At 33.6% G+C, this 27,970-nt stretch overlaps 2 protein-coding genes across 3 annotated transcripts in view; both read left to right on the top strand.

Moving 5' to 3' along the window:
* Positions 1-27,970, top strand: part of LOC127834914 (polyubiquitin-C-like) — a 345,452-nt gene that overhangs the window by 8,797 nt on the left and 308,685 nt on the right. The window lies entirely within an intron of this gene.
* Positions 613-26,078, top strand: LOC127834905 (E3 ubiquitin-protein ligase DTX3L-like). Of its 2 annotated transcripts, XM_052361037.1 has the most exons (6): positions 613-792; positions 2,716-3,659; positions 18,891-19,056; positions 22,880-22,992; positions 23,163-23,377; positions 23,633-26,078. In XM_052361037.1, exons 2-6 carry the CDS (start codon positions 3,465-3,467, stop codon positions 23,751-23,753), a joined length of 810 nt encoding a protein of 269 aa, XP_052216997.1. In that variant the 5' UTR covers positions 613-792; positions 2,716-3,464; the 3' UTR covers positions 23,754-26,078. The 2 variants fall into 2 exon arrangements, 1 of the variants encoding a protein (XP_052216997.1); XR_008028276.1 differs by lacking the exon at positions 18,891-19,056.

Raw genomic sequence — 27,970 nt, 5'->3', positions numbered from 1 at the left:
GTTTTTTGCCGGGTGATTATAAACCAGTTGACTGACTGTACTTAACTATACTACTCAAAATGTGCTAAGGATCACTTTATTTTCACATTATCTTCAATTTAATTTAAATTGTTATTTTGCAGGTTTTGATAATATAATGTGATTTTTTATATTTTTTTTTTATGTTTTGATTTATCATTGCTGCGTGACGCTGGCTGAATCTTGCTAGGGGTGAACTTCAAATTACAAATACTATAAAAAGTGATCCTTAGCAAATTTTGAGTAGTGTATGATATTACAGTGCAATAAATAGATGTTGTGATCTTCGAAAAGCGGTCACATGTTTTAAGCGGTAAGTCTCAATTTCGAAAGAAAAACAATACACTTAAATTAATTGTGTTGTTTAACTATAAGAACAATTAACCATCCTTCTTTTATTTTTTTTGAGCGGGAGCTGTAATTTTGTGACCCGTTATGAAATTTCGCAACGAGTAAAGTGGACATAGAGCGAATATTAATACGATATAAACGCTAATCACTTTCTTGCTGATATGGCGAAAAATACCTGTCTCGGTACGGTACGTCGCTATCTTGTTTGTCATGTGATTACCTTTGATTATAGAATCCTAATGATAACAATATCACACGTTACTATTATTTAACATTTATCGAAATGTTTAAACTAAATTATATTACATTCATAAAGCCCGACCGACTTCAAACATTTTATCTGATGTGGACACGTTCTGATGTTATGATTGACCTCCTTTAGAGAACTATACTGAAGGCCTTTAAGTGAAGGCAAATACACAGGTAAATTTTATTTACTGTACGATTAATATGTACCATATGCAATATGTATCGTTTTACATGTTCATGTTTACTATTAGTGGTAAGATGACAATAACGTTTAATTTCTTAGTTTCGTTTTTCATATTGTTTCATTCGTATCAATTATACAAGATCAAGCATAAAGTATGAGCGTTTACATTGACGAATATGTGGTTACTCACAAATAATGAGTACAATTTTTAAGAGTAGGTGGTTAATGATTTTAGTCCACTTTCGACTTCGATGCACGTATCATCGAGATTTCATCAAGATATAGAACATTCACCGTTAGCTCTACGCGTTTTACCTAAAATTTTGACTTTGACCATACTTTAACATTTAATCTCTTAGTAAAAAAGACCATGGCCTTAAAATAATGTTGGTCATACGTAAAGCGTATCCATTATACACTATATTTTAGTTATTTCGTAGCTTTTAAACCAAACATTAAGTATGAGCAATTCTATGAACTAATGTAAGATTAGAATAACGTAATGTATTTTGATTTTCAAAGTAACACAAACTTAAATGGCAGTTCTTTATTTCATCCCAGTTTCGATTTCGATGTACACTGTATGCTAAATGCACGTACCGATGACAAATATGCAGCTTTCATACATACACAACTATTGCTTTGAATTTTACGTTCACCATTTCAGTAGAACGTGTGTTTCAGTTATTTGGAAATTGTACCATGAGGATTAAAGATATAGATGGGTAAACGTTGCAATAATTAGGTTATTAAGACTTTTATGTTAGAGTAAGAGCAACCTTGGTATTTACAAACGAAATGTGGTTCTTGCTCGACGCATCGTCTTTTATAAATTTAATAAGAGCCACGCTATTACGCTATCTTCGAATTCAAAAATGTGAAATAGCGGGCTTTATTCAGAAAAGATAGACATTGTTTTTTTTAAGTCATATAACTCTAAGAAAATCTCTAATGCCGAAATTGCCAATTCGTTTTTTAAGCTATCTTATACGTTTTAGTAAAATGATTTTATCGGTAATTATTGTGTAAGGTATAAATAGTTTTTTTTTTAAATAATTGTTGTGAATGACATACCGATTTACGCATGCACAATGCTAATTACTGTTTTGTAATGTCTGAAATTTGTCAATAACGTGCATGATTTGTGAAGGCTCAATTTCGAATCGCACTAGAAGCGCGTATCTATTGTATGGTGTACGAACTGGTCCGAAACTATTATAAACCGTCCGATAGCGTCCGTAGTTGATAGTAACTCTTCCGGACATGTGTCCAGTTCAAATCTGTTTCAGAAAGTCACACAGGTCAGTGTGTCGGAACGTCCTTTTTCAGTGAATGCTTGTTGATATTTTTGCTTTTAAAAAGCGTTTTCTTAAATTAAATTGCGGAGAACCTATTCTTATATAAATAAATAGCTGGACATACAGCCTGACGGGCCGACCTACAGGCAACCCCTTGGGCGAAATGAATCATTTATACGCGCTGTTCTTTTTTTCTACTGGGTGTTTTTTGAATGTTTAGTTTATTACACCTGCATAAAGGAATATTCTTGGACTCGTTACTAGTAAAATAAATTCTTACCACGAAGTTTGTTTGATTGTATAGATTTATATATACTTGTTTGTCAAGTAAAAAACAAGTTCTATGTTAATATAAACGTTATATTAACGAATTGTGTGCTCTCTAAATTTGATATCAAGACGTTGACAGAGGCTTTAACTATGGTTTTATGTTAATTTTCATATTGTATGTATTATCGTGTATCGCATAATCATTTGTTTTTAATAAAAGAGAAGCGGGCAAGAATTTATTTATAATTTTCCCGAGTTTTATTAATACGACATATTAAATATAATTGAATCCAAGTTGTTGTGTTGTAAAATTGCACCATTGAACTGGCCGAATTTTTATTTTAGAATTACGACACGAAAGATACACAGATTACACACAATGGAATGCTCCTTAAATGAATGCGGTGTATGCGGTTCGGAGTCAGTTGCTGCTTTCTGCGAAAACTGTAATTTTAGAATTTGTAAAAATTGTTTCCACGTGCACAAAAAGTCAACCAAGTTATTTAAGAATCACCGGGCTTTTTTAATTGAAACAACTCAACCGATTTTAGGTCAAGGTTTTGCAGGCCATAATTCTCGTAAGGTTTCTAAACATAGTTCTGGTGATATCCATACTCATAAATGCGCAACACATGCAACAGAAAATTTGGCTTTCTTCTGTTCAGACCATTCAGACACTCTATGTGGTCGTTGTGTAGTTTCATGCCACAAATTGTGCAAAATAGTTGACTTGTTTGAGGTTAATATTGACGACGAAGAGGTTACTGCATGCAAGTCACACTTACACGACTTGGCAGAAAAAATTAAGCGTGCTGCAAATAAAATAGATCAAATACAACCGACAATAAAACCTGTAAACAGGAGTTTCTTAAGGAACTTCAACAATACGGATAGATGTTAACACATGGTTTGATTGTCTTCAATCAAAGTGCGAAAAACAGTACAGCGAAACGTTTGAGACAAATACTGAGCGTTTAACAAGAGTTCGAACATCTTGCAATGAACTTGAAAAGCGTATTGAAGATCACCAGGAATTAATTGATAGCTTACTTACACAAAACCACGTCAAAAAATTATATGTTGTACTAAACAAAATGAAACAGGAAATCGTAGAGATTAATTCAAAACTAACCTGGCTCGACACTGAAAGCAGCTTCACAGAATTAAACTTCAAACGCAGCAGTGGCATACATAAGTTATTGAATGACAGGATGTTTGATATCGGAGGCCTGGAAGAGTCATGTTCTGGAAGTGACGAGATATCAGAAGGGCCACTTTCGTCAATCACGGTATGCATACATCCAACTAAAGTTATATTTATGTGCTGTCTACTTTCTACACTTCCACGTAAATTAGGTTTCGATCTAAAAGGGGTTAATATCGGAGTTTTTCTCTAATAGCTCAGCAGATTATGTCTATATATCAAGAAATCTTTCAGTTTGTGATGCAAGCACCAAATTTGGCACATTTACTCTTCAGTAACTGTAGATTTGATAAAACACGTTAGCCAATACAAAATTTCAAAATGGCGTCCGTTTTCAAGATAGCCGTCAGGATTGAAAAATGAAAAAAAAAAGAAACAAATTCTCTGAAAGGTTTTACTGCTGTGAATATTACATGATTTTGATTTCGTACACAACAATTTGACTGCGTAACCGTGTTTCTCTATGTTTTCGGACACTTAAAAATAATAATTTTTTTTCGTGTCCGAAAACATAGATACGAAAAATATTAACAAAATACAGGTGTCCGAAAACTTAGAGTCGAAAATGGAAGTGTTCGAAAATAGCGTCAATTGTATCAACGACTACTGGTAATAGCACGCGCTTGTCAAATACCATGCCGTATAGTATAAATTACAGTTATACATGTTTGCACTGCATTTTAAATAATTGTTAATGCTTAATTTATTTGACAGAAAGTTACTTCAAGGTTGTACTTTGACCAACGAGTTCAAAATTGTTTGTTCATTTCCGATAGTTGTTGTGTAACACCTTCCATTGTTCGTAAAACTTGTAATAGGGTGCATCACAATTTGAAACATTTAGTATTTGTCACAGTAATTTTACTGAAAAGGGGTAGTACCATTGCGGTAGATAATTGATCTGTTAATTGGCACTACCCCTGGTAATTGTCATAACGCTTATGCTATCGAGCGAAACCATTGTTTTATACCGGTTTACATGGTTATTTACCCAATAACGCAAATGTAATGGTCCATTGCCCTCAAGCATGCACCCGCAATGTTTTATGATGTTAATCTGGTTGTAAAACCCCATGATCGAAGTGTCATTAGATATCGAAAACAGGTTCGAAATTTGGTAAAATAGCGCTGTTAAATATACTGTCCGAAAACTTAGACACATAAATAACGGACGAAAACTCGTGTGTCCGAAAATAAAGAGTCACGAAAAATAATTATTTTTGCTATAAAAGGGGGTGTCCGAAAACTTAGAGTGTCCGAAAACATAGAGTTATTACGGTAGTTTGAATTTAAATTCAGACATTGTTAAAATTTAATATAGTACACACAAATCCAACATGGCTTCATAAATGGCCGCCAAGATGGCCGCAAAAATGTATTTATGATCATAGCTATGTAACTATCCACTCAAGTTTGATGAATTTGGTGTCTATATCCAGGTTTCAGGGGGCAAAGAACACATTTACTTCGTCAGACAAAGTGTAAGTTAATAATGTCACACAGAAATCCAACATGGTGTCCAAAATGGCTGCCAAGATGGCCGCCAAAACATATTAATGATAATATCTATGTTACTTTCCACTCAATTTAGATCTAGATTTTGGTGTCTATAGATATGTTTCAGGGGGAAAAGAACATATTAACGTCATCAGACATTTTTTAAGTTTATTATATATCACACACATCCAAAATGGCCGCCAAGATGGCCGTCAAAACATATTTATGATCATAAAATATGACTATGTAACTGTCCACTCAAATTTGATTAATTTGGTGTCTATACCCAGGTTTCAGGGAGAAAAGAACACATAAATATCACATTTATATCATCAGACAAAATGTAAGCTAATTATGTTACACAAACATCCAACACGGCGACCAAAATGGCCATTAACACAATACGAAGGACCACAAGTCCATAACATGTTACTCAAAAGTTACGGTTGTTATGTAAAACGCCATTGTTTAGGAGATAAGGAACACCTTAATCGAGTTGAGGTTATTATATCAGTTGAATAATCATAAACTCCAATTTATGACATTTGGAAGAGAGCATGAACTAGCACATGACTTCAAAATAGGATCAGGTTTTACTTACTTCTGTAGACTTCATTTTTTTCCGTTGCTGAAAATCATTGAATATTAATTACAGCCTGAATAAGCATAAGTTCTTCCAAAAGGTTAATATTATACACTTGGTGATTAATTCACATCAAAGCAGAAGTAGATGGTCTTATTGTCCCTGTCGGAGAAATGCAGAATCTAGATGAGCAAATCTGTATCCTCGCCCACCAACTGTGTGGTGCTACGACGGGATCGTTATACTGTTTCTTTAACAATTTCAACGTCTGCATCCACTGAAGACAGAACAACATAGCATCCCAATTAAGGCAGAGTTGTGCTGATCAGTGCAATCATGCCGGCCTTGTTTCTTTTACGAGACAAAAAGTGTTCCTTCTTTACATGAGCATTCTGTTTCTTTGCTGAAACTCACAATATGATTCACGTTTGTTTCATCGTCTCCGGTGCGTGTTGTCTTTGTTATAATGACCGTCTTCGTAGCCATCGAACCCTATTGTCGCTTGTCCGTAATGCATTTTCTATGAATCTACATAAGACTCGGCTATTGCGTTAAATAAGTCGCCCTTCTCCATGGTCAAGGATTCAGCAAAGTGTCACCATCATGCATCTGTTTCATGAATACAGATCATCTCAGCCTCACATGATGTGTCTATAGCATACTCTCAAATCGCCTGAGCGATCTGAAGCTTATCTGCTGTACACAGTATGTTCTTGGTTTCAAAGAAGGCAGCAGGATGGGAGCTTAGTTCAAAAGACAATACGACTGCAATGGGAAGGATCTCCAGATTTGGACACTACCAGGAAACGCTGGAACAGAAGAGCAGGATAAAAAGCACGGTTAGAAGCGATCTGAATAGCCAAGCTATTCCCAAAAGCTTTGGCTCTGTATTTTCTCGTGAATTTATAAGCAAAGACCGACTTTCCTATGATATCTCTTATGATCGTTTTCCCAACCGCCTCAACTGCATGAACATTCACATCTGACCCAGCCACTATCTTCGTGATCATGTTTCTCAGAGTAGGGTTAGCTGTATATGATGAGCAGGTTGTAATCTGTGTCTGCATTTTCTATAGATCAAAAATCCCCTTTGATGCACGCCTCAGTTTAATCTTTGTGTTGTGGAATTGAAGTATAGGTCAGATCTGTGAAATCCTGCATCCCACTGTTGTGCTCGGATGATGCAGATAGGGTCCAAAGGGTTTGCATTTCCTCGGCCGTTTCACTGCCGCGAGTTAGACCACATGTGCTCTATAAACACATCAGCAATGTGTGCTCAATGACAAGATCACTTCCTATTCCAGCATAGCACTGATGGCTCCTACGAACAACGTGAAAACCAATACCGAACTTTCGATTAACGTCTGGGTGCATTTCCTGTAGGTCGCTTATATGCAGCAAAGATGGATAGCAAATCGGGCACTGCCTGCTAATGTATCAGCCAACACCCAGTACGATATGCTTTAATCAACACCCTTGAATTGTTTATCATAAGCTTATAATTCAGCCATACTATGCTTGTCTTTGAGGTCTGGGAAAGTTCATTATTCTTCTTCTCTGTAGCCATCTCGGGTTTTATATAAATCGCATAACATATCAACTACTTGCGTAATTTTGCCCCTAAGAAGGGATGGGTACAAATCCTTTGCATGATCCAGCAGTATCTGAATGTTTGGATCTTCCTGTGTCATTTCGGATGTAAGCTGACTGTGTATGCACCATTCAACAAGAAGATGGTCCCGTGAAGCCCTCTGGATAGCTTTTCGTGTCACAGTGTGCACAATTTTGCGCATTTTCTCTATAGACTGCCTCAAATATGTTTTTGAGAGCGGCTTCTGCCATGAGGGATCCTTTGCCCTCCCCCCCCCCCCGCAAGTTCATACGTTTATGAAACATCTTTAATTCTAATCAATACTTTAAACTTTTGTTTGGCGCATCAGTGATGATTTCGGCAGCCTGCCTATACAAGGGTTGGTCAAACGTTACAATGGTGTGAAGGTTGTGGCAAGGTTGCAAACTAAGGCTTATGTTGACAGAATGCACGATTTGTCCATATTGTACATATTAATCATAGGCAAGAATTTAATGACAATTGCAGCCCAGAGTACTGTATTTTTTTGGTGCAAATTACGCATCATTCCCTGCAAATTCAGTGTATCCTGAAGTTGAAAAATATCGATCCTCTTGACAAAATCCAAAAATCACGGCAGGTTCAAACTATGGCGTTTTACATAACAAGCATCATGTCAAAAGTAATGGACTTGTGGTTCTTCGTATTGTGTCGTTTGAGCCATGTGAGATGTCTGTGTAACATAATACACTTAAACTATGTCTGACAATCGTTATGTGTTCTTTGCCCCTCGACACCTCGGTATAGACACCAAAATCATCAAATATGAGTGGATAGTTTTATAGTTATGATCATAAATAGGTTTTGGTGGCCATTTTGGACGCCATGTTGGATTTGTGTGTAATATTGTAAACTTAAACAATGTCTAATGATCTTTATGTTGTCTTTGCCCCTTGAAACTTAGGTATAGCCACACATTCATCAAATTTGATTGTATAGTTACATAGTTAGGATCATTAATAGGTGATTGGTGGCCATCTTGTCGGCCATCTTGAAAAAAAACTACTTTCCGTAGGTCCGATTGTGGTAAACTTTTGATATGTTTTAACGGACCTTCTACCCTACCAGGATCAGTTAAAATACCCTTTTTAGCAATTTTTTGGTGGTTGAGGGTATTTTTTTCATATATTGACCCTACTAGTACTTCTTGCTAAAAACAGAGTATTGGCGGCCATCTTGAAAAAATGCCGCCATTTTGAATTTTCAAGTCGCTAACGTGCTTTTTGAAGAAAGGTGTACCTAAAAGTAATTTATGACAAATTTCATGCTTGCATCACTAAGTGAAAATTTTTTCAATAATCAGCGCAGCTATAATTGGTTCGTGTATGTACATGTATTAACATAACATACACATAAAAGTGCTTCTCGATAGATATTTTATTTTACTTTTGTCCCATTGAATTGAATATAGACACTCTTAATCAACATATTATATTTCATACAATAGATTTAATACGAATTTGATCAAAATTAAGGCAATCTCAGGCAATGTGTTTGTCTTCTTTCATATTTGCCCGTGACGGACAGTAACGCACAGCACACGTAAAATCATATAACATAGTCCGATGGGATGACAATTCATACACAAGTCCGGTGAAATGTTCATTGATATTTTATTTTGCTAATTTACAAGTGAAACCCAATAACTAAAATTAAAATTACGGCGGGCTGCCAGACTCTAACGAGCCTGCCCGCGATTCACAATTAAAATGAATCCGATGTATATGCTAGTTTAACTCGAGCTGGACTAATTTTTAACATACAATATAGCTCTCTTTCAAATTACAAAATCAAAAATCTATTTATCTACTTAAAATAATACTTTGGGATCCACTTAATATGCATATCTTATTACTTAAAACGTCCTAATAAAAACTGTTCGAAACAACCCCGGTCATTTATATATATTACATAAAAAGTGTCGTCGCTTGTTGTGAAAAGGGCCTTTTCACATTTTTTCGCATGTATTGAAGTTTGTCATTAAATGCTGTATATTGATTAATGTAAACATTGGATCTTAAAAGCTCCATTTAAATCAAGAATTAAATTAAAGAAATACACAAAAGTAACCCTCAACTTGGCTCGAATCACTGACTCCTGGAGTAAAAGTATATCGCTTAGACCACTCGGCCATTCGTTCTCATACAATAAGCGATGTATTGTATACTATATATAAGCAATCCTCGTAGTTTCACACATAGTAACGACAACAACAGAATTTTCCAAATTTTTCAATCGTTCCGCGTTGCAACGCTTTATAATTTTCAGGTTTTTAAATCTTCAAAAGATGCATACTTATAATAGACATTTTGGAGCATGGTCAATGTTCAGTATTACTGTTTCCTCACAAATGTCATTACTACAACGAAAATTTGCGAATCATCATCATCATCATCATCATCATCATCATCATCATCACAATCGTCGTCGTCTTCGTCGTCGTTCTCGACCTGCTCCTCTTCCTCCACCTCCTCCTCTTCGTCCTCCCCCACCTTATCGTCATTATCATCATTATCATCATCAGCAGAAGCATCATTGTCATTAGCAGCATTGTTATTATCATCAACAATATCACTATCGTTATCGTCATCGTCGTCGTCATCAGCATCATCAGCAGCAGCAGCAGTAGCAACAGCAGCATCTTCGTCGTCATCGTCATCATCATCGTCGTCGTCATCATCGTTATCATCGTTATCATCTTCGTCATCGCCGTTCTCATACTACAAACGCTTTTCAACGAAGTTAAATGTTACTGTTAATTTGCAACAGCAATAACAACAGTAAACATGAACATTTCAGCAACCGTAAAACCTATTGCTCAGCTCATTTTTGCAGTGAATTCGGATGATTCTCTCTTTTTTATGACTTATATCAAATCTTATTGATTAATAGAGTTTGCTGTTTAAGGTATTAATAACTAAATAATAATGAATTGAGAATATTGAGAGAGAGAAATGGTTACAATTTCATTTACCCGTCTTAGATGCAGTATTCCCATTCAATGTGTCGCTAAAAATATTCACTACACATTCAGTTCAAAAAAGCGTTACGAGTTGCTATGGAAACTGTATCGGTTTTATAACCGCATTCTGATAAGAATGGTGTCAGTATGAGGGCCTATTTAATTTCTCCGCTTTATTGCAATTCATAAAAATATCGATAATGGTACCGGTATATGTACTCTAGACACACTCTGTTATCCAAACAATCCTTCATGATCATGAACAAATAAACAATGAAATATAAATTAAATAAAATTATAGAAATGGTATTTTTCTCATTTGTTGTTGTTAGTTTTCAACATACATGTAGCAGCAAACGCTTTTAAATATAAATTCTTTAAATTAATAGCACGCTCAAAGATTAGACGTTTATCTGAATATGTAAGCACAAACATCTATATGTTTCTTCTAGATTTTTAGAAAGAAACAAAAGGACAGAGCTGTGGCAGTTTTCTGATTGTGTTTGAATAGTTGTTATTGTTGTTGTTGCATTAATAGTGTCTTTGGTTTGTATTTCCACATAAGTTATTCCAGTCTCACAATATATTGGCATATCATTCACTATTTTTATCAACATCTTTTTAATCAGCTGTCTAATAAATTACATTGCAATATTTCAATAAGGAGTAATCTACACAAGTGACTTTATGCATGTTTAATTGTTTATCCATATGATCATTTATAGTTTAGTGAAAAATAAGCTTATATTTTATATTTTATTAATGCTTCATACAATTCAACTATAACCTGCTTTAACTATATACCGTAATTATTCTAAGTTTCCGGACACTTTAAAATATTGTTTTACGTGTCCGAAAATTTAAATACGAAAGACATTTAGAGATAAGCATGTGATGTTCGTTTGTCATTTATTTAATTGAAGTAGAAATAATATATCAATGTACAATAACTTTATTGTGTTTTACTCTTCGTTCGCTGCTTTAAAATAAAAACAACTTAACATCTTTGCAAACACCTGAAATAATATATAAAAAGTAAAACATTAAACATTTGGCTTTCTTAATCAGTGGAAGAAATTTCCCGTTCGGGAAACTAGGGAAATCCCCATATTGTTTTCCTGACCGGGAAACTCATAGACAAAATTTGCATTTTTATTCCCGTTCAGGAAACAAAACAGCAATTTTATGGTGGGTTCAGAAAATGGGCTAGAGGAAAACTTTAAGGTACAAAAAATCTGTGTTTAACACCGCCTTTTTGTAGAGGAAATACATATCTAAATTTTTACCGTGCAAATGCTTTGTATAGTCCCTTGTTTTCTTTCAATAATGTTGCAAAATTTATATTATCTACGTAAAAATGTTAAAATCAGTGGTTTCCCGAATTAGAAACCCGATTTCCTGATCGGGAAACTATCAGAATTGACTGAATTGCTGTTCATGCTTGTGGATTTTATCTAGCGCTCTTTGCTACGAAAGCCAATAAGTACCACTTAAATTTTAAATAAAATAGTGCCCAAAACGTATAAACGCGACTCAAGGCGTTTCTACGCAAATAAACACGTAATTTCGAAAAACAACCCCATTATAACGCTAATAAATGTGTAATAACGCAAAATAAAGGCATAATAGTGAGAAATAAAGGCGTACAAATGCTAAAAAAAGGCGTTATAACGCAAACTTAAAGGCGTACACACGCTAAAAAAGTCGTAAAAACGCCAAACTTAAAGGCGTACATACGCTAAAAAGGGCATAATAATGCCAAGTAAAAGGCGTACAAAGACTAAAAAAGGCGTTATTACGCCAACCTAAAAGGCGAACAAACGCTAAAAAGGCATAATAACGCAAACTAAAAGGAGTACAAACGCTTAAAAAGGCGTAGTAACGCCATACTAAAAGGCTTACAAATGATAAAAAAGGGGTTATAACGCAAATTAAAAGGCGTACAAACGCTTAAAAAGGCGTAATAACGCCAATTTCAAAGGCGTACGAAGGCTTTAAAAAGGCGAAATAACGCCTTGTGTACTATATAAAGTGATGGCTTCTTTGAAGACATTAATTCAAACCAAAACGTTACGAGTACATTTGAGTTTATTATCCCCGCCATAGGCGAAGGGATATTGTTTTGGTGTTGTCCGTCTTTCTGTTCGTCCGTCCGGCACTATTGTGTCCGGAGCCATATCTTGGAAGTGCTTTGGCGGATTTCATTGAAACTTGGTATGAGTATATATATGGATAAGAGGATGATGCATGCCAAATAGAATTGTACACCATTGCATAATAACGGAGTTATGGTCCTTTGTGTCTTGAAAATTGTTTTTTTTGTTTGTCCGGAACTTTTGTGTTCAGAAGTATATTGGCGGGGGATATCAATTCAATGAATTTGCTTGTTGAATTTGTAACGACAATTTCAGACTTTCTGGAAATCGTCTCTGAAAGGCAACCGACATTTGTACGAAATAACTTATTGTCATCCCCTATGAATGGATTGGTTTTATACGGAATACTCGATAGTGCGACGATGCTGTTATTGTTACCATCCAAACCGGAAGGCGACAGTACGATGGCAATAACACGTCATAATGATGATGATAACGCGACAGTTCGATTATGAAAACGCAATATCACGGCAATGCGATAATGATAACGCGACATTACGATAATGAAAACGCAATAAATGACGACATTGTGATGGTGAAAATGCGACAGTACGATGGTGACAACACGAAGTTTTATCGCCTTATCGCAATCGTACTGTCGTAATTTCGCATTTTCGTTATCAAGCTACTATCATCGTGATTGCGCGTTTGCATTGTAGTAATATCGAGTATTGCGTTTAAGATCAACCTGTTCATAGGCAATATCCATATCCGGATTGGGTACATTTGCCCGTTTGCAGTTTGTAAGAAAGCTTGATTTCAATTTTCAATCTTAAGTATCGTGGCTAGATGTTTTCATTTATAAAATGAAACTACCAAGTTTATTTATAAGCGATGAATGCAACTAACAACTCAAAAAACGACGATTAAATCTTTGTCATCAATTTAATTATTTAGAAAAGTACAGTTTAAACTTAAAGTTGTGAAATCAAGATATACGCAAAATATCTTTTTTTCAAATGTATTCCTTGTTCAACATAACCAGAGATAACACATTTTCGGTTAAAATACAATATGAACTTGTGTCGCTTGTAATACGATACGTAATGCTGCTTGAACGATGAAATTGTATAAACATATATTAACCAGCATGTGCACTTGCGCGTCTGGATATTTTGAATCATGTTTACATATGCACAGTTATGGCCAATATTTAGCAAAATAGGATTGTAAAACTGTGTAACACGTAAATCTATAGTAGTTTTGCTAGAGGGATGATACTTAACAAACACATTTTCAGCATGTAAATGTATGCACTTTAGTATCTTGATGCATTTAACATGTAACCATATTTAAGGACCCTTTTTGCAAAAAAACTACAACAACAACCCAATAGTATTAAAGCCTTTTGTCGCGTATACAACACTAACTGTGTAACTGCTAGCTCGATTATACATGTCTTATAGTAAACTTAATCACCACATGTTTTCCTAATTCAATTTGTGTTCAATGCTCCTGCTGCATAAATTATCGCAAGTCATCTACGTCAAACGCGATGTAAAAGAGCTACGCCCAATTAAAGAAACACTATTTATATTTCTAAATCACTCATCCAGGAACATAACTATTATATGACACATATTTATACATTCCAAATGTATCATACTATTAAAAACATTTGAATAAATTAACAGTGGGCAAAAAAAGACACGCCTTTTCTAGCGTTATTACGCCTTTTAATCGTCTGTACGCCATTCAGTTTGGCGTTCTTACGCTTTTTTAGCGTTATTACGTGTTTATTATCATTATAATGCATTTGTTTGCGTTATTACGTGTTTGTTATCATAGTTACGCCTTTATTTGCGTTAATACAACTTCGAACTTTTTTTTTAATTTTCAGTGTAACTTTAGGCTTTTGTACTTTTCTGATCTTAGTTCTTTGGACAATTTTCTGATTAGGCTGAATTTTCCAGTATGAATGCATAGAACTAGTGCCACATTGTTAATAAAACGTCCACCTTTAACTTTTGATGCCATGTTTGTGTTTATGTCAATAAATAATACATGTATACATTAACTGGATACATATGTACTTTTTCCTGATTAGCAAACTGTAAATTCCGATAGTTTCCCGATCGGGAAATTTGGTTTCTAATTTGGGAAACCACTGATTTTACCATTTTAAGTAGATTATACAAATTTTGCAAATATATTGAAAGAAAACCAAGGCCTTAAAAATGTGCACGGTTAAAATTTAGATATGTATTTCCGCTACAGAAAGGTAGTGTTGAAAAGAGATTTTTTGGATACTAAAGTTTCCCCGAGTCCATTTTCTGAACCCACCATAAAATTGCTGTTTTATTTCCCGATCGGGAATAAAAATTCCCCTATTTTCCCGAACGAGAAGTTTCTTCCACTGTTAATACGATATCATTTCAAACGCTGTTGGAAGAAACCATTGTTTATTACAGGTTTACAAGGTAATTTACTCAATAACGCAAATGTATTGGCCGATTGCCCTTAGGGATGATACTGCCAAGGTTTATTACTTTAATCCGGTTGTAAAAATGCATGATCGATGGGTCACCAGAAACAGGGCCAAAATCTGATAAAATTGCTCGGTTTAATTGACTGTCCGAAAATCCGTATGTCCAAAAATTTAGACTCAGGAAAAATGAATATTTTGGCTAAAAAAAGGAGATAGATAAAAGAAAATTTAGAAAAGTAAGAGAAATTACGGTAGTTTTTATGGTGTTTAATACACACAAAAACAACATACATGAACGTGACAATTTGTACATAACAATATATTACAATGCAATAATAGTCAGTTTTAAAATGCCCTTTGGTTTAAGTAAACTGAACATCTTATTTACTGAATGTGTAGGATAATTGCTGTCAATTTAACGTTTCACACGTTCCTCTTAATTGGATCGTAACAGTGATCGATACGTTTTAAATAGCGGTGGTAGCTTAAATTTATGTTGTTATCAAATACACGACTAAGTCAATTATATTTAACAGTCAATTTATTTGACTTTTTAATGTTTTACTATTTCATCTCCAATTAATTTACAGCTGTTGATGATGAAACACGCAGTCTATACAAACATATTTTTAATAATATTATTTTGATTAGAAATAGCAACACCCAAATACATTAAGTCAAGTGTGATATTCAAAAGATTTAATATGGATGTACACACATGGTAAAACACATGGTAAAACTAGTTTATTATAATTCAATAACTTGTTTCGTTCCCAAGTGTTTATTTCAATAAATATTCAATATACTTATTTGTTAACACTTTTTGTATTAAAGTATAATGTATACAAATACTGAAAATAACATCATTAGCATAACGGTAAAATAGGTTTTGATTTATATTGTAATAGTGTGTATTTTGTTATAATACCACTTATGAGGATGACGTTGATAGTATGACACAGTATATCTGAAGAAGATAAAACATAATTATTCACATATGCTGTTGTTGCTGTTTCAATATCTTTATGAGTTGCATACATTCAATGACGAGTAGCTATTAATTTGTCATACTAACGCCATTATTATTGGATTGCGGAAATTAACCAAATCGATTCACTAGTAACTGATATAACTTTTGAGCGACAATTTGAAACCAAAACAAGTATCATTTTAGTGGAATTATTTAAATCGTAAAAACTTTACTTAATCTCAATTAATGTATTCGCAACGTTTTTCTTTTTTAAAGCGCTGAGTACGAAGCATCAAGGTATATTTTGATTAATTGACAGTTATCTTGAATGTATGTCATGATTTAAAATGAGATCAATCTGAATTAAAAGTACAAAGTAGAGGTATGAAGCTTGAGTGATTGGTATGTAATTAGTTTTGTAAACGTTGCTTTAGTATTAGTATGCACAATCATAACACTCAGTCATATTGTGATGGTGATATGATTATAAAAAAAAACAAATTTATTTTTAAAAATCCCATTGGAAAAAAATGACATAGGAAAAAAATCCCACTGGAAAAAATCCCATGGGCTTTTTTTATTTTTTTAAACACGATTAAACGCATTAAAATCGCGAAAATTATTCATCATTTGTTTAAATGTAGTGTTTCTGAACGTTACATGAATAAATCTCTAAATATCAGAAAAAAATCCCATGGATTTTTTTCCCCCAAAAAATGGATTTTTTTTCTATCAAAGAAAATTGAACGAAAATAAGCACAAATGCTTTTACAAAGCTTAAAATCGATAACTACGCATAAACGAACGTGTTTTTTTTTTAATCCCATCGGATTTTTTTTCCATAATAAAAGCTGGAATAAAAATCCCAAGGGTAAACATTAATTCCCATGGAAGAAAGAAAAATCCCATGGGAAAATGCGAAAATCCCATGGGAAGACCAACTTTGCAAATTAAGTTCATAGTGAAGAAAACTCATTTGTTAAGCAAAAATTTACAATTATTAATAGAAAGTAAGACTTTTATCTTATACTTTATCACAAAGAAGCAAATCTTCAAGAAAAACGGTACTTAAGTTAGCGAAATTTCGGTTTCGCAAAGTTTTTTCCGGTGGCCATTAAAAATGGGACCACCGTCTTGCATCGGTCAATCTATTAATTGGGATTTTAAATCTGGTTGATGGTAAGCCGGACTTCACACGTAGGCATGAATTGAATAAAAAACAAACGCGTGTCTAAAACAACATTAATCAAACGTGCCTATGCAGACAAAAAATTAAAACATGAGTGCCAGGACGCGCAAATATAATATCGCACATTATAAAATTATGCCTCCTTAGTGCGAGTTTTTCTACTAAACTGGTCAAAAGTGAAAGCTTCATAACCAACTCATAAGCAAAATGCTTAAAAGAAGAGATAACATTACCTCTAATTATCTACGACTTCATTGAGGCGCATTAAAACAATACGTGCTACCAGATACAATCGATTGTTTTAAAACGGTTAAAAATGAAAATTTGAAAGTTCTATGTAACAAATCTGACCGGATTTCATGCATGCTGTTTGTGTACAACAATTCTTAAAACCGGTATTCTCTTTTAAAAAAATATGACCAATGTGGTAGTCCCCTGGCACCGCTATGTGGACAGATTTAAGAAAATCATTTTTTGAAACTTTAACGTAGTTTTAAGAGAATTTCTCCGTTATCGGACCTACTAACTTCCCTCCTATATTCTCATTTCCTGTAAATAAATTCACTGTCAGTAGTGGGGATGTGGGTAACCTTTAGCTTATATGGCTGTCATTGAACCCTACCGGTTTCATGGTATGCGCTGTCTGTCTGTCTGTCAGTCTGTCTGTCTGTCAGTCAGTCACACTTTTCTTGATCCTACGATTACTTTAAAAGTTCTTAATATTTTTTCATGAAACTTGCAAAACGGATAGATGGCAATATGGACATAATGCACGTAATTTCATTTTGTTTCTACGTCAAAATATCTGATTGCTATGGCACCAAATAGACTAGAAAAACTGTTGAAAATGGTGGTTTTCTGGATCCTGCGATAACTTTAAAAAAAAGTTCTTCATATTTTTTAATGAAACTTGTGACATGGATAGATTTTGTCCCTACGTCAAAAATTCTGGTGGCTATGGCAACAGATAAAACACAAATTCTGACAATGGTGGAATTTCTGAAAATGGTGGAGCCGGTAGGGGACATATATTGCTTGGCAATAGACTTGTTATTTCTACTTTTAACATTATCGTAGTTTTAATTGCTTAGTTTGAACTCAATTATTGCCTTTTGTTGGTCGTTTGTCATCAGAGTTTACCACATTTACATAGGTTCAGTTACAAAGCCCACTCTTCGTGAAACTGGCTCCAAACGTTTGTCCAAATTAATGTTGCAATTGCACAAATAAGTTTCTTTGTTAACATCTTAGCAAGAATATTTTCCTTTTAAGATCATATGAAACATTTGTCAAAATTATATATCGGCCTTCTTCGAATTTTGGCCATTTGAGGTCAAACACGACGTCATGTAGCATATTTAATAATTTTGTGTACTTCTTAATTAGATTCCAATTTTAACTTATCAAAATTAAACGTGCACTAAACATGTGTTCTAATTTCAAAAAATCTCTGCTCCGTTCATAAAAATAATATCTCGGAGAGGTGAAATTATGTCAATGTGATTTTATTGAAACGTTGTCAATCTAAAGGTCAAATGTTGGGCCCATGAAATGAAACATACTAAACACATGTGTGCAAAAAATATTACGGACAATTTCGATAGTGGTTTTAATCACTTTGGTTGTAAAAAGTTTTTTTATATGTGTCAAGAGTTTTAAAGTATTTTATAGTTTTAAAGGTGTTATATCTGCATGTAGCAATCAGTTGAGCATTCATAACCCATATTGTAAACATATCTGCATATAGTTCTATTTCGTATAAGTCTAAGAATAACTAAGATTCATTTATGTCGGTGTATTTGTCTTCGTGTGTAAAACAACCTTTTATTTGTTACCCAGCAAACATTTGTGAATTCTAATAAAATTATTTCAGTAGTCCTTCCATATGACTTTCGTTTCAGGTTTCCTCAGAGGAATTGAATGAACAATGTATTATATGTATGAAGGTAATATGTAACCCCAAAAAGCTAAAGTGTGGTCACATTTTCTGTGGAGAATGCATCAACCAATCACTACGTTTTAAGCAATGGTGTCCTGCATGTGGACTCGTATGTGGAAAAATCACAGGTAAACAATACAGGTTAACTATGGAGTTGACCTTGCACAAACTTTCATAGTTGAATGACATTAATGTGTAATTAAGATATACATCTTGGATGCAAAAGGTGTTGGTAGAATTATGGCCCTGTTTTCGACCATATAATATATAGTCTAAATGCTGTCTGTTTTGTAAACTCTCCTTTTACTTCTGGCCGAATCTTATTCAACTTTTCACAGATTTATTACCTCCATATGTTTATGATTTAAAAAAGGTAATTTAGCTGCGCAAAGATTTGGCTGAAGTTAGACCGTTTGTCTTCTTGTATGCAGTAAAATATAAAGTGGATTTCTCTGTGTCCAAAATTTTGTTGTGGGAGCGTCAGTGTCAATCACATATTTTAGTAAAAAACAGTTTTGTATAGCTTGTATTTGGGATAAGGGCCCCACTAATTTAAAATTCTCTATTTTGGTAATAGCTCAGGTCAGCTTGGTGACTCTTGAGCGTCTGTTGTCCTCTGTCGTAAACTATTCGGTTCAAATCAGTACTTGTTTTACACATTTTGGCAGATTTTCACGAAATTCCAAAAAATATTTCTGGGGAAACGAAGAATCACAAAAGGCTGTTTCATCAATTTAAAGAATGAATATGTGCAATCAGCACCTTACCTATGGACATCCTCTTTCAATAACTGGTGTTTTTTGAGCAGTAGGAGGAACATTATTATTTATTTTGCATCTTTGTTACGTGTTCGTATTAAGATGGTTTTTCATTTTAGAAGTGTGTTTATGTAAAGTAATGTCGTCCTTATAAATCATATTGCGCACGATAAACCCAATTGTATGTGTACAAATATAGTTTGCATCCAGTTAATTGCTATATTATGTAATATATTTTCCTAAAATTTGCACCCATGATATTGTCAACACGTCGGTATCATAACCAAATTCTAAGTGCTTTGTATATGCAATTGGTTGGTCATGAGCTTGTTTAACAAGGCCTGTGTCTTAATGTTTATGGTTTCAACTGAAGTCTTCTTACAGTGTTTAGAATACGAACACAACGTGTGTATGGGTCGCTCTCTGAGTAAATTATGTATATCAATCTGAAGCAGTCGATAACAAACTACATTTTATGATAGACACAATCAACTATTCATGGATGAATGCGGTTTTATAAGGATATAGACTTCGTGATACTGAAACTGAAATATATTGTTTCTTAAATGGAAAATGTTCAACGGTCGTGTTAACTTTTGTTTTGCATTTTATGAAGTTAAAGTATCGCATTCATACAAATGTAATTCCATTAAAACCACTAAACACTAGTTTTTATACATAAGTGTTTCGGGGTCGGTCGTGTTAAAAGATTATTATTCTAATCCATCGGCCATTACCTTAATTATATAGCATTTTGCCTACTAAAGTTTTTCTTTTAATTTACCCATGTGCTGTCTCAATTTTGAACAAAAGCAAATAAAAAAACATCAACTTCATGTTAGTCAATCGTTTCGCATTTGTTATGTTTTATAATTTTACCAATTTCAAATGATGATTACCTCATAAAGGAACAACATTTACAGTATATGAGGGTTGTTCGTAAAGTTTGAACATTTGTGAAGAAGCTTGGTAATTTTAATAATAATACAATAAAGTGCACATCAAAATAAGTTTTGAATATGAGTTATCCCTCACAGGAAATATGATTGACACAAAGTGCATAAAAATAACATAAATTGAAAAAGGTCATTATATGTTAATTTCGTGCCAACTTTAATTAAATGTTATTCGTCATAACATAACGATATCGATGTACTTTCTCCAAACAATCAACGCCTAGCGCACAACACGTTTGGCGCCTGTATAATATTTAATATTTCCAGAAAATTTCAACCAGTTTGTGTCAGATTTTTTAAAGAATCGGTCTGGTTAACGATGTTAGATTGTCTTCAGATTCGAAACATTCACCTCGAAGAACACTCTTGATTTCGGAAAATGCTCTGAAATCCATCGGGGCTAGCTGTGTACTCCAGAGCAATTCAAATCAAAGAAGGATAATCTCAATAAACGAAGAATTCACCCTTTGTGAGGGAGCGTTATGCTAGTGAAGGATAACGCGATCAAGGCCGTTCTCTCTTCAACGCGTTGAAGAGGTCTCGTTAAAGCGCACGATAAGTCATTAAGCGCGTCGAATTATGCATCGTTTAGTAAATACAAAAAAATAAACATACATAGCAAAAATAAGAAAATATGATATCAATTGATTGATATTTATTTTATTTTCTGGTATTTTGTATTCTTAAATTGATTTGACTTTGGTGAAAAGTGAGCTTTGTGTAGAACCCTTTACACTATCTTCGTCAAAAGTACTCGTTTCTGGTATTTGGTGTGCAAAAACATCTTTAAATGTAATTGTTTCGCCTGCAACACATTTCATATTAAAATAAAAGATTGAACGAATGTAAAAGACCGATGCATTATAAAAATTACTATTCAAAACATTAAGTACCTAAATAAGACATTCTTAAAAAACAAATAGATATGTAATCGTTAATTTCACTCGTTAATGTAACTTAATTAATTTTATAATAATGTTAAAAAGTGTTAAATGGTTCTTCTAAACACTGCTCTTAATTACACCGTTGATTTATAGAAAAAAGGACAGAATCAACACCAAGTCAAATTCCATCTGTAGCTGTACAACCACATGTTGTTTACGTAAAATGTGTGATTTGTCGGTGCATAACATACCATGAATTTGATGTTAACCGCGTCTCTTAATACTTCACCCCAACCCCCAGTAAGAACTATCCTTAAGTGAAGCTGTTTTTGAAGTTGTCATGTATCTGAGTACTTCAGAAAACGTTTGGAATACGGTAATTTCCATTGTCTGTCAGTCAGGTGCTTGCGCGTGTTACAGTTATTAAATTTAAACTTTAAAGACGTGTTCCGGGTCATTGTGTTTGATCACTGATTAAAATCCATAACTCTTGTCTTGAATATAGCAACATTATGCCTCCTTTAAGTACTTGGAAATTAGTATTAGGTAAACGTGCATTTTAACCGTGCGTTTGTTTTTCTCTACAGGTATTCAATCGAAACTTCAAACGTGTATTCACAGTCATTGGGTAAGGTGACCGACCAAAATCTATAAATCTTATATTCGATTTCAAATACTTGTTCATCTTATTGTACTTGATTAATTTAAACATGTAACGACTCCATATCACTGTTGATACTACGGATATTCACTTGAATCATCACACATGTGTTCAAAGTAATTGTGTGATGTCACTTTCCAAGGTCCATAACTCTGTCCTGCAATTTAGCAAAATGATTTCCATGTTTATACAAAGATGATTCTGGTTAATGTTCGCTTGCAACCCTTCCATTTATCTTTATTAGTGTGTATGATCTATATTTACTACACATTTTGAAATACAATGTTGCATACACGTTCAGGATCTCTATGAGCATTATTTCACCAGCAACCAGGATCAACTAAACCACGCAGAGAGTCACATGGTATATATACATTCCAAAAGCAAAGTTATTTTAAACATTCTCTGAAACCGCACGACCGACCATATCCCTGGCTCAAAGATGGCCATGCCCAAGCGGTCACATTGTAAATAAAGACTTTATTAGAAAAATATATAATTTCTTAGAAAAATGTCTTTTCTTTGTTAAAATCGTAGTATATTGTTTAATATATATAGTATATGTAACATAAGTTAGTTAAAGAAACGACCCTAGCACAACTTTCTTAAAAACAGACTACTCATGTTAGCAATCTTGGGCCATGTTGGCCCTTCTTTCTTAAAGTTGATGAAGTTCTTTAAACTCATTTCAGGTGATCAACCACCAGGGAAGATGACTGTTAAACAAACACAGGGGTTTTGTACTGGATACGAAAGAGATGCAAAAATTAGCATCACATACGAGATTTTTGAAGGACGACAATCGGTATATTAAAACATGTCGTAGTTTCATTTCATCTAGATACACACGTTGCGAAATCCTCCGCTTTTCAAGTAGCGTTTAAAAATTACTATCAATTTTTATATAAAAGTTTTTCAATTTAAAGAGATTTTAAGAAATTGAAAGTGTCTTATTTTGGCATAGGTGTTTTCCAGGAATGTCATCCATGTCCTGGTAAATTGTATAAGGGGATAATAAAAACGGCATATCTCCCTGACAATGAGCAAGGACGAAACATTTGCAGAATGCTTAGGGTTGCCTTTGAAAGGAAACTGGTTTTCACCATTGGAAACTATCGAACAACAGGCCAGGAAGGATTGATTACTTGGAACGCTATCTACCATAAGACTGACAATCGGCCATATACCAAGTATGATTTATTAACATTATGTTATTATTAAAATACTTTTTTTTACATGTGTAGCAGATGAATCGAAAGAATATGCATTTTATCTTATGATATAATTATCACCCGATCATTATCTTACTTATATTTGGTGGCATTATATTATAATAATGGTACACATTTATCACCAAAGTAAAATTTTCGTTGAAATGAAAAATCACCAAAGTACATGTAAAGTGTGGTTCAATAATCATTTTGAAATAATTGTTTTCATTAAAGGTTTGGTTATCCCGATCCAACATATCTGGACAGTGTGACTGATGAGCTCAAACGTAAAGGTATTACCCTGGATGATATTAACCCATCAGATAAGCTTGAAGGAATCATTACAAGTGATTGAATTTGTAAACTTATGTTACTATTATGTTAAGGGGCAGCGCTTGACGGTTAACAACTGTATGATGTAAGGGTAACAACTTATTGACGTGTGCATTAGAACATGATATCATATATATTAGCTATGTTTGTGTACACATATTTGCTAGTATTTTAAGTTAATTTTAAGTATTATAAATGTTTTGAATTAATGACATCCTTGTAAATTCAAACATGATTATGTGTTTATTCTACTGTCGCATATAATGATTTTTTCAATGTGTTTTCTTGTTTTGGTCAACAGATATAATTATGTAAATACATTAAAGATTTTCAGACTCACACACACGTTTGAAAATTTTAGCTGAGAAATGTATATGACATTTGTAACGTGCATGATTTTTATTGCATTTGTAATTGAGTGAAATGAGTATTTCCATATGTAATTAAGTTATAAGAGTTTTATGTCGATTGTAAATTTTGTGTCCATGAAATTATTTAGTTCAATGATTTTGTTCTGTATCGTTCAATAGCAATTTCTTTATGTTCGCACTGTTTTCCAAAAACCCACAATAATTGAATTATTATAGAATCTTGTTTGTAAAACAATATTCGCAAAATCAGATGCTAAAATGTCTCCTGTTTACTTAACTTTTGGATTGGTTCGTTTTTTTTTTAAAGAAGGTGGACTTGACATAGCTTTCTGACTTAATCATCGTATCGTACAGTAAACGTGATATAGAAACTCCAGCAGCTTACCTGCATGTAGACAAAACAAGCTTTCTGTATGATATGATTATAAAATGACTCAATTAATATATTTTGTTTTAAAATATATGTTTGTATGACCATTTTTTGTTGTGAAGTAGATGGACCAGATTGCAACAGAAATGCTAGAGTTAAATATATCCTGATCAATGAAAACGCAATTCAAGAATTCCTTTGTTCCATAATACTTAATTCTTTATGATTATTTATTTATACAACTTTATTTATTATTTTAACATACGAACTTTGTAAGACGAAAATGTTTTGCGTAAGAAGTACTATGTTCACCCCATGCATTTTAAACGTCTGCACATAATCAAACTTATATGACATATTGAGCATCGATTGTCGTTCAGTAGTAAACGAGATTTACGATATGGCATGATGTTTTACGAGTGCAATAGAATGCTAACATGTTTGTTTTAACTGCTCTAATAACATACATACATTTACGTATGTATGTATTACAATATGATAATGATATAAAGCACATTGATGAAAGCACTTTTTGCATAAACATATTTTTTACTTTCACCTTAGGATTGATTGGGGAAGAGGGGTTTACATTTAACACGTTATAGTGTATAGAAAATAGGAGTGTTATTGACGTTGATTCTTGATTGGCTTTATAAATCCTATATGGCATTTCACGTTGTTGCATGTGTGAATAACCGCGTGCATATATATCCTATTTTACAGATAACGGTATAATTTCATGGACATTTCTTATTCGCTTATTGTATATTCAAATTTCAACTTAACGGATTTCTTAACGGCTGGTAACAGAGCATGACCAAAGTAGCTTTATATGTACTATATTCGACATCATTCGGTATACATAAACATCTTTTATAAATGTAATTATGGACATCAAATTCATTGTGTTGTATTTTCCTAAAGACATAAATAGCATTTATCGCGATATCAAATACAATATATATTTTTATTTCTACGTCATATAGACATCGGAATGCCACGTAAAAAATGTCTGAATGTTTGAGAAACTGACTAGTATGCTGAGGTTGATGTCGTTTGCATGCAAACCCAAGCGGTAACTGAATGACGTCGGCATTGTGCCTTGAATTTCTTGCAATTACTTTAAATCAAGTGTATTTATATCAAATATATACGTTTCCATTTGCCGTATTTCCATTTGCTGAACAGAATATGTTGTATAGATGTTCACTTTCGTTAGAATATGAACGCATGCGGCATATGGTTTGTTTTTCTCTAACGTATGTTAACACAAAGTCTAAATATCTGAAAGAGATGTGCGTAATTCAATGGTTCAATATATGAGGGGTTTTGTTGTACATATGGCTACATATTGCTACTGTTTCATTTTAGATGTAATTTTTTTTAACAATCATACGTTGTTTAGTTATGTTTTAAATACATATGCACAACTTTCGATTAATATATAGCATGCGTATAGCTATACAAGAGCTAATGTTGAAGTAACACAGTATGTGAAGTTTGTGTTTGTTTGTTAGATTCGATATTTTAGGTTAACGTGTTCAACTTCATTCAAATGTGTAGTGTTTTACATTCAGAATGTGTTACTGCGACATAATATTGTTTCATTGCTTAATAACTGATGTATTTCGTTAGAAACGTTTTATGCAGAGTTGATGCTGTGATACATTAAAAAATAAAAATAAAATGTCAGGTTTAGTCTTTTAGTTTAATTGTTTGTAAGGAACACCTTTTAAAATAAAACAAGATACTATATCCTAAATTTACGTATGAACATTTTTTTTTCTTTCCTTTGTTCATTTAGATGTACAACTGACACGCGTCATGCAAACATTGGCCGTATGCATTCAGCGGCAAGAGTAACTCTAGACAAGCCTGTGCAAATGTAAGGTCTGTTCAGGTGCCACTCAGTCCGCCATAAAGTCACGCAATTATTCAATATCTCAATGTTGGCTCCCGAACAAATTGCGCAAATGCAGGGGACGGAAATCAGAAGAGCCACTTATTGTATAGCTGAGCAGTCTCATGAGAACAATTGAAATACGAACTGAACAAAGTAACACAACATGCAAAATGTGGTACATATGTGGGATAGACAAAAACCGTCGAATACAGTTTCAATACCAACAAAGTCATCGTAACCGCGGCAACCTTCTTGTTATCGCGGCCTCCTTATTTGCATGAAATTAGCATGCACGTGTGTTCACAATATCCTACAATTACTCATAAAATACATTGTGCATCTTTGAAATAAATGTATACGTCACATGTTAAGCCATTTTGTAATCATAAGGTTGTAAATAAAAGGAAACGACCAACTTGTACTAGAGCGTATTTGAATGCTCGGTTACCTATAATGAGTCAAGCGAACATTTTTATCTTTTGTTTATGTTATTAATGGTGCCACTATCAAATGTGTGTATGTAATCGGACAACATTTTGCATCAACAAAAAAGATAAAGGTGGACACAAACAGGTAGATACCATCGTCTAAATAGATACACGGCCGTTGACATATTCATTTATCATAAATAAGCACGGCGAAACGGATGTGATTCTTACTATTCACGATTTGTACTTTTTAATTAGTTTTTTTATCAGTTGTCACGTTACAAATACGTGGATAACATGTCACAATAAGTATACGTTGTAGACCTACGTTTGTGATTTGTATTTAATTAAAATATTGTAAAAGTCATCACATACATTGTTAAACAAGAAGAGTAGCCATCACCTCTCATGAAAAAAATCAACGAATGACTGACTTGCCTTTCGCTAGTAGCAAAATCGTTTTAAACGTCTACTGTAAACAAGACCACAAGCTGAAATAACTGCACACAAATATGAGATTGTTAACGTATCTTGCATTTAACATTAGTATCAACTAAACTCCTTTTTTAAGCTGCTTGCAAGTTTAAGCTGAAACAATATATATATATATATATATATATATATATATATATATATATATATATATATATATATATATATATATATATATATATAGAGAGAGAGAGAGAGAGAGAGAGAGAGAGAGAGAGAGAGAGAGAGAGAGAGAGAGAGAGAGAGAGAGAGAGAGAGAGAGAGAGAGAGAGAGAGAGAGAGAGAAATTGGCGACCGAGAAATGGAGTGTTTTTTGGTGATTGTATCTGCCAAATACAACACAGGAGAGAGCTACCGGTAGATTTAATATGTTTAAACTAACTAATGTGTCAAAAATCAGTTTATGCAGACATACAATGTGGTCGAGCAGGATTTGGTAATTTTAAGTTAAGAAAAGACTGTGAATACGCCAGATTAGACAGAAGTGAAATTAATGTACCACACATATCCGGTACACCGGATGATATTTTAAGACAAGCGAAAGATGCACTAGAGCATTTCCAAAAATCTGGTGAAATAACTGATAAACCGATTTAAACCAATTTAATAACAAGAGAAAATGTCATCGACGGAGAAAAAAATAATTTGGAAATAATTTAAGATAAAAACATTACT

Source organism: Dreissena polymorpha, chromosome 6 (genome assembly GCF_020536995.1).
Source record: "Dreissena polymorpha isolate Duluth1 chromosome 6, UMN_Dpol_1.0, whole genome shotgun sequence".
NCBI classification, from domain to species: domain Eukaryota; kingdom Metazoa; phylum Mollusca; class Bivalvia; order Myida; family Dreissenidae; genus Dreissena; species Dreissena polymorpha.
Note: the sequence above shows the minus strand (reverse complement) of the source record. Positions and strands in the feature narration are given on the sequence as shown.

What these genes read in the sequence shown, in the direction of transcription:
- LOC127834905 (XM_052361037.1), top strand. Translation starts at nt 3,465, where the DNA reads ATGAAACAGGAAATCGTAGAGATTAATTCAAAACTAACCTGGCTCGAC. An exon ending in GGCCACTTTCGTCAATCACG is followed by an intron (nt 3,660 to 18,890) that starts GTATGCATACAT and finishes CTTTCGTTTCAG; the next exon opens with GTTTCCTCAGAGGAATTGAA. An exon ending in CGTATGTGGAAAAATCACAG is followed by an intron (nt 19,057 to 22,879) that starts GTAAACAATACA and finishes AACTCATTTCAG; the next exon opens with GTGATCAACCACCAGGGAAG.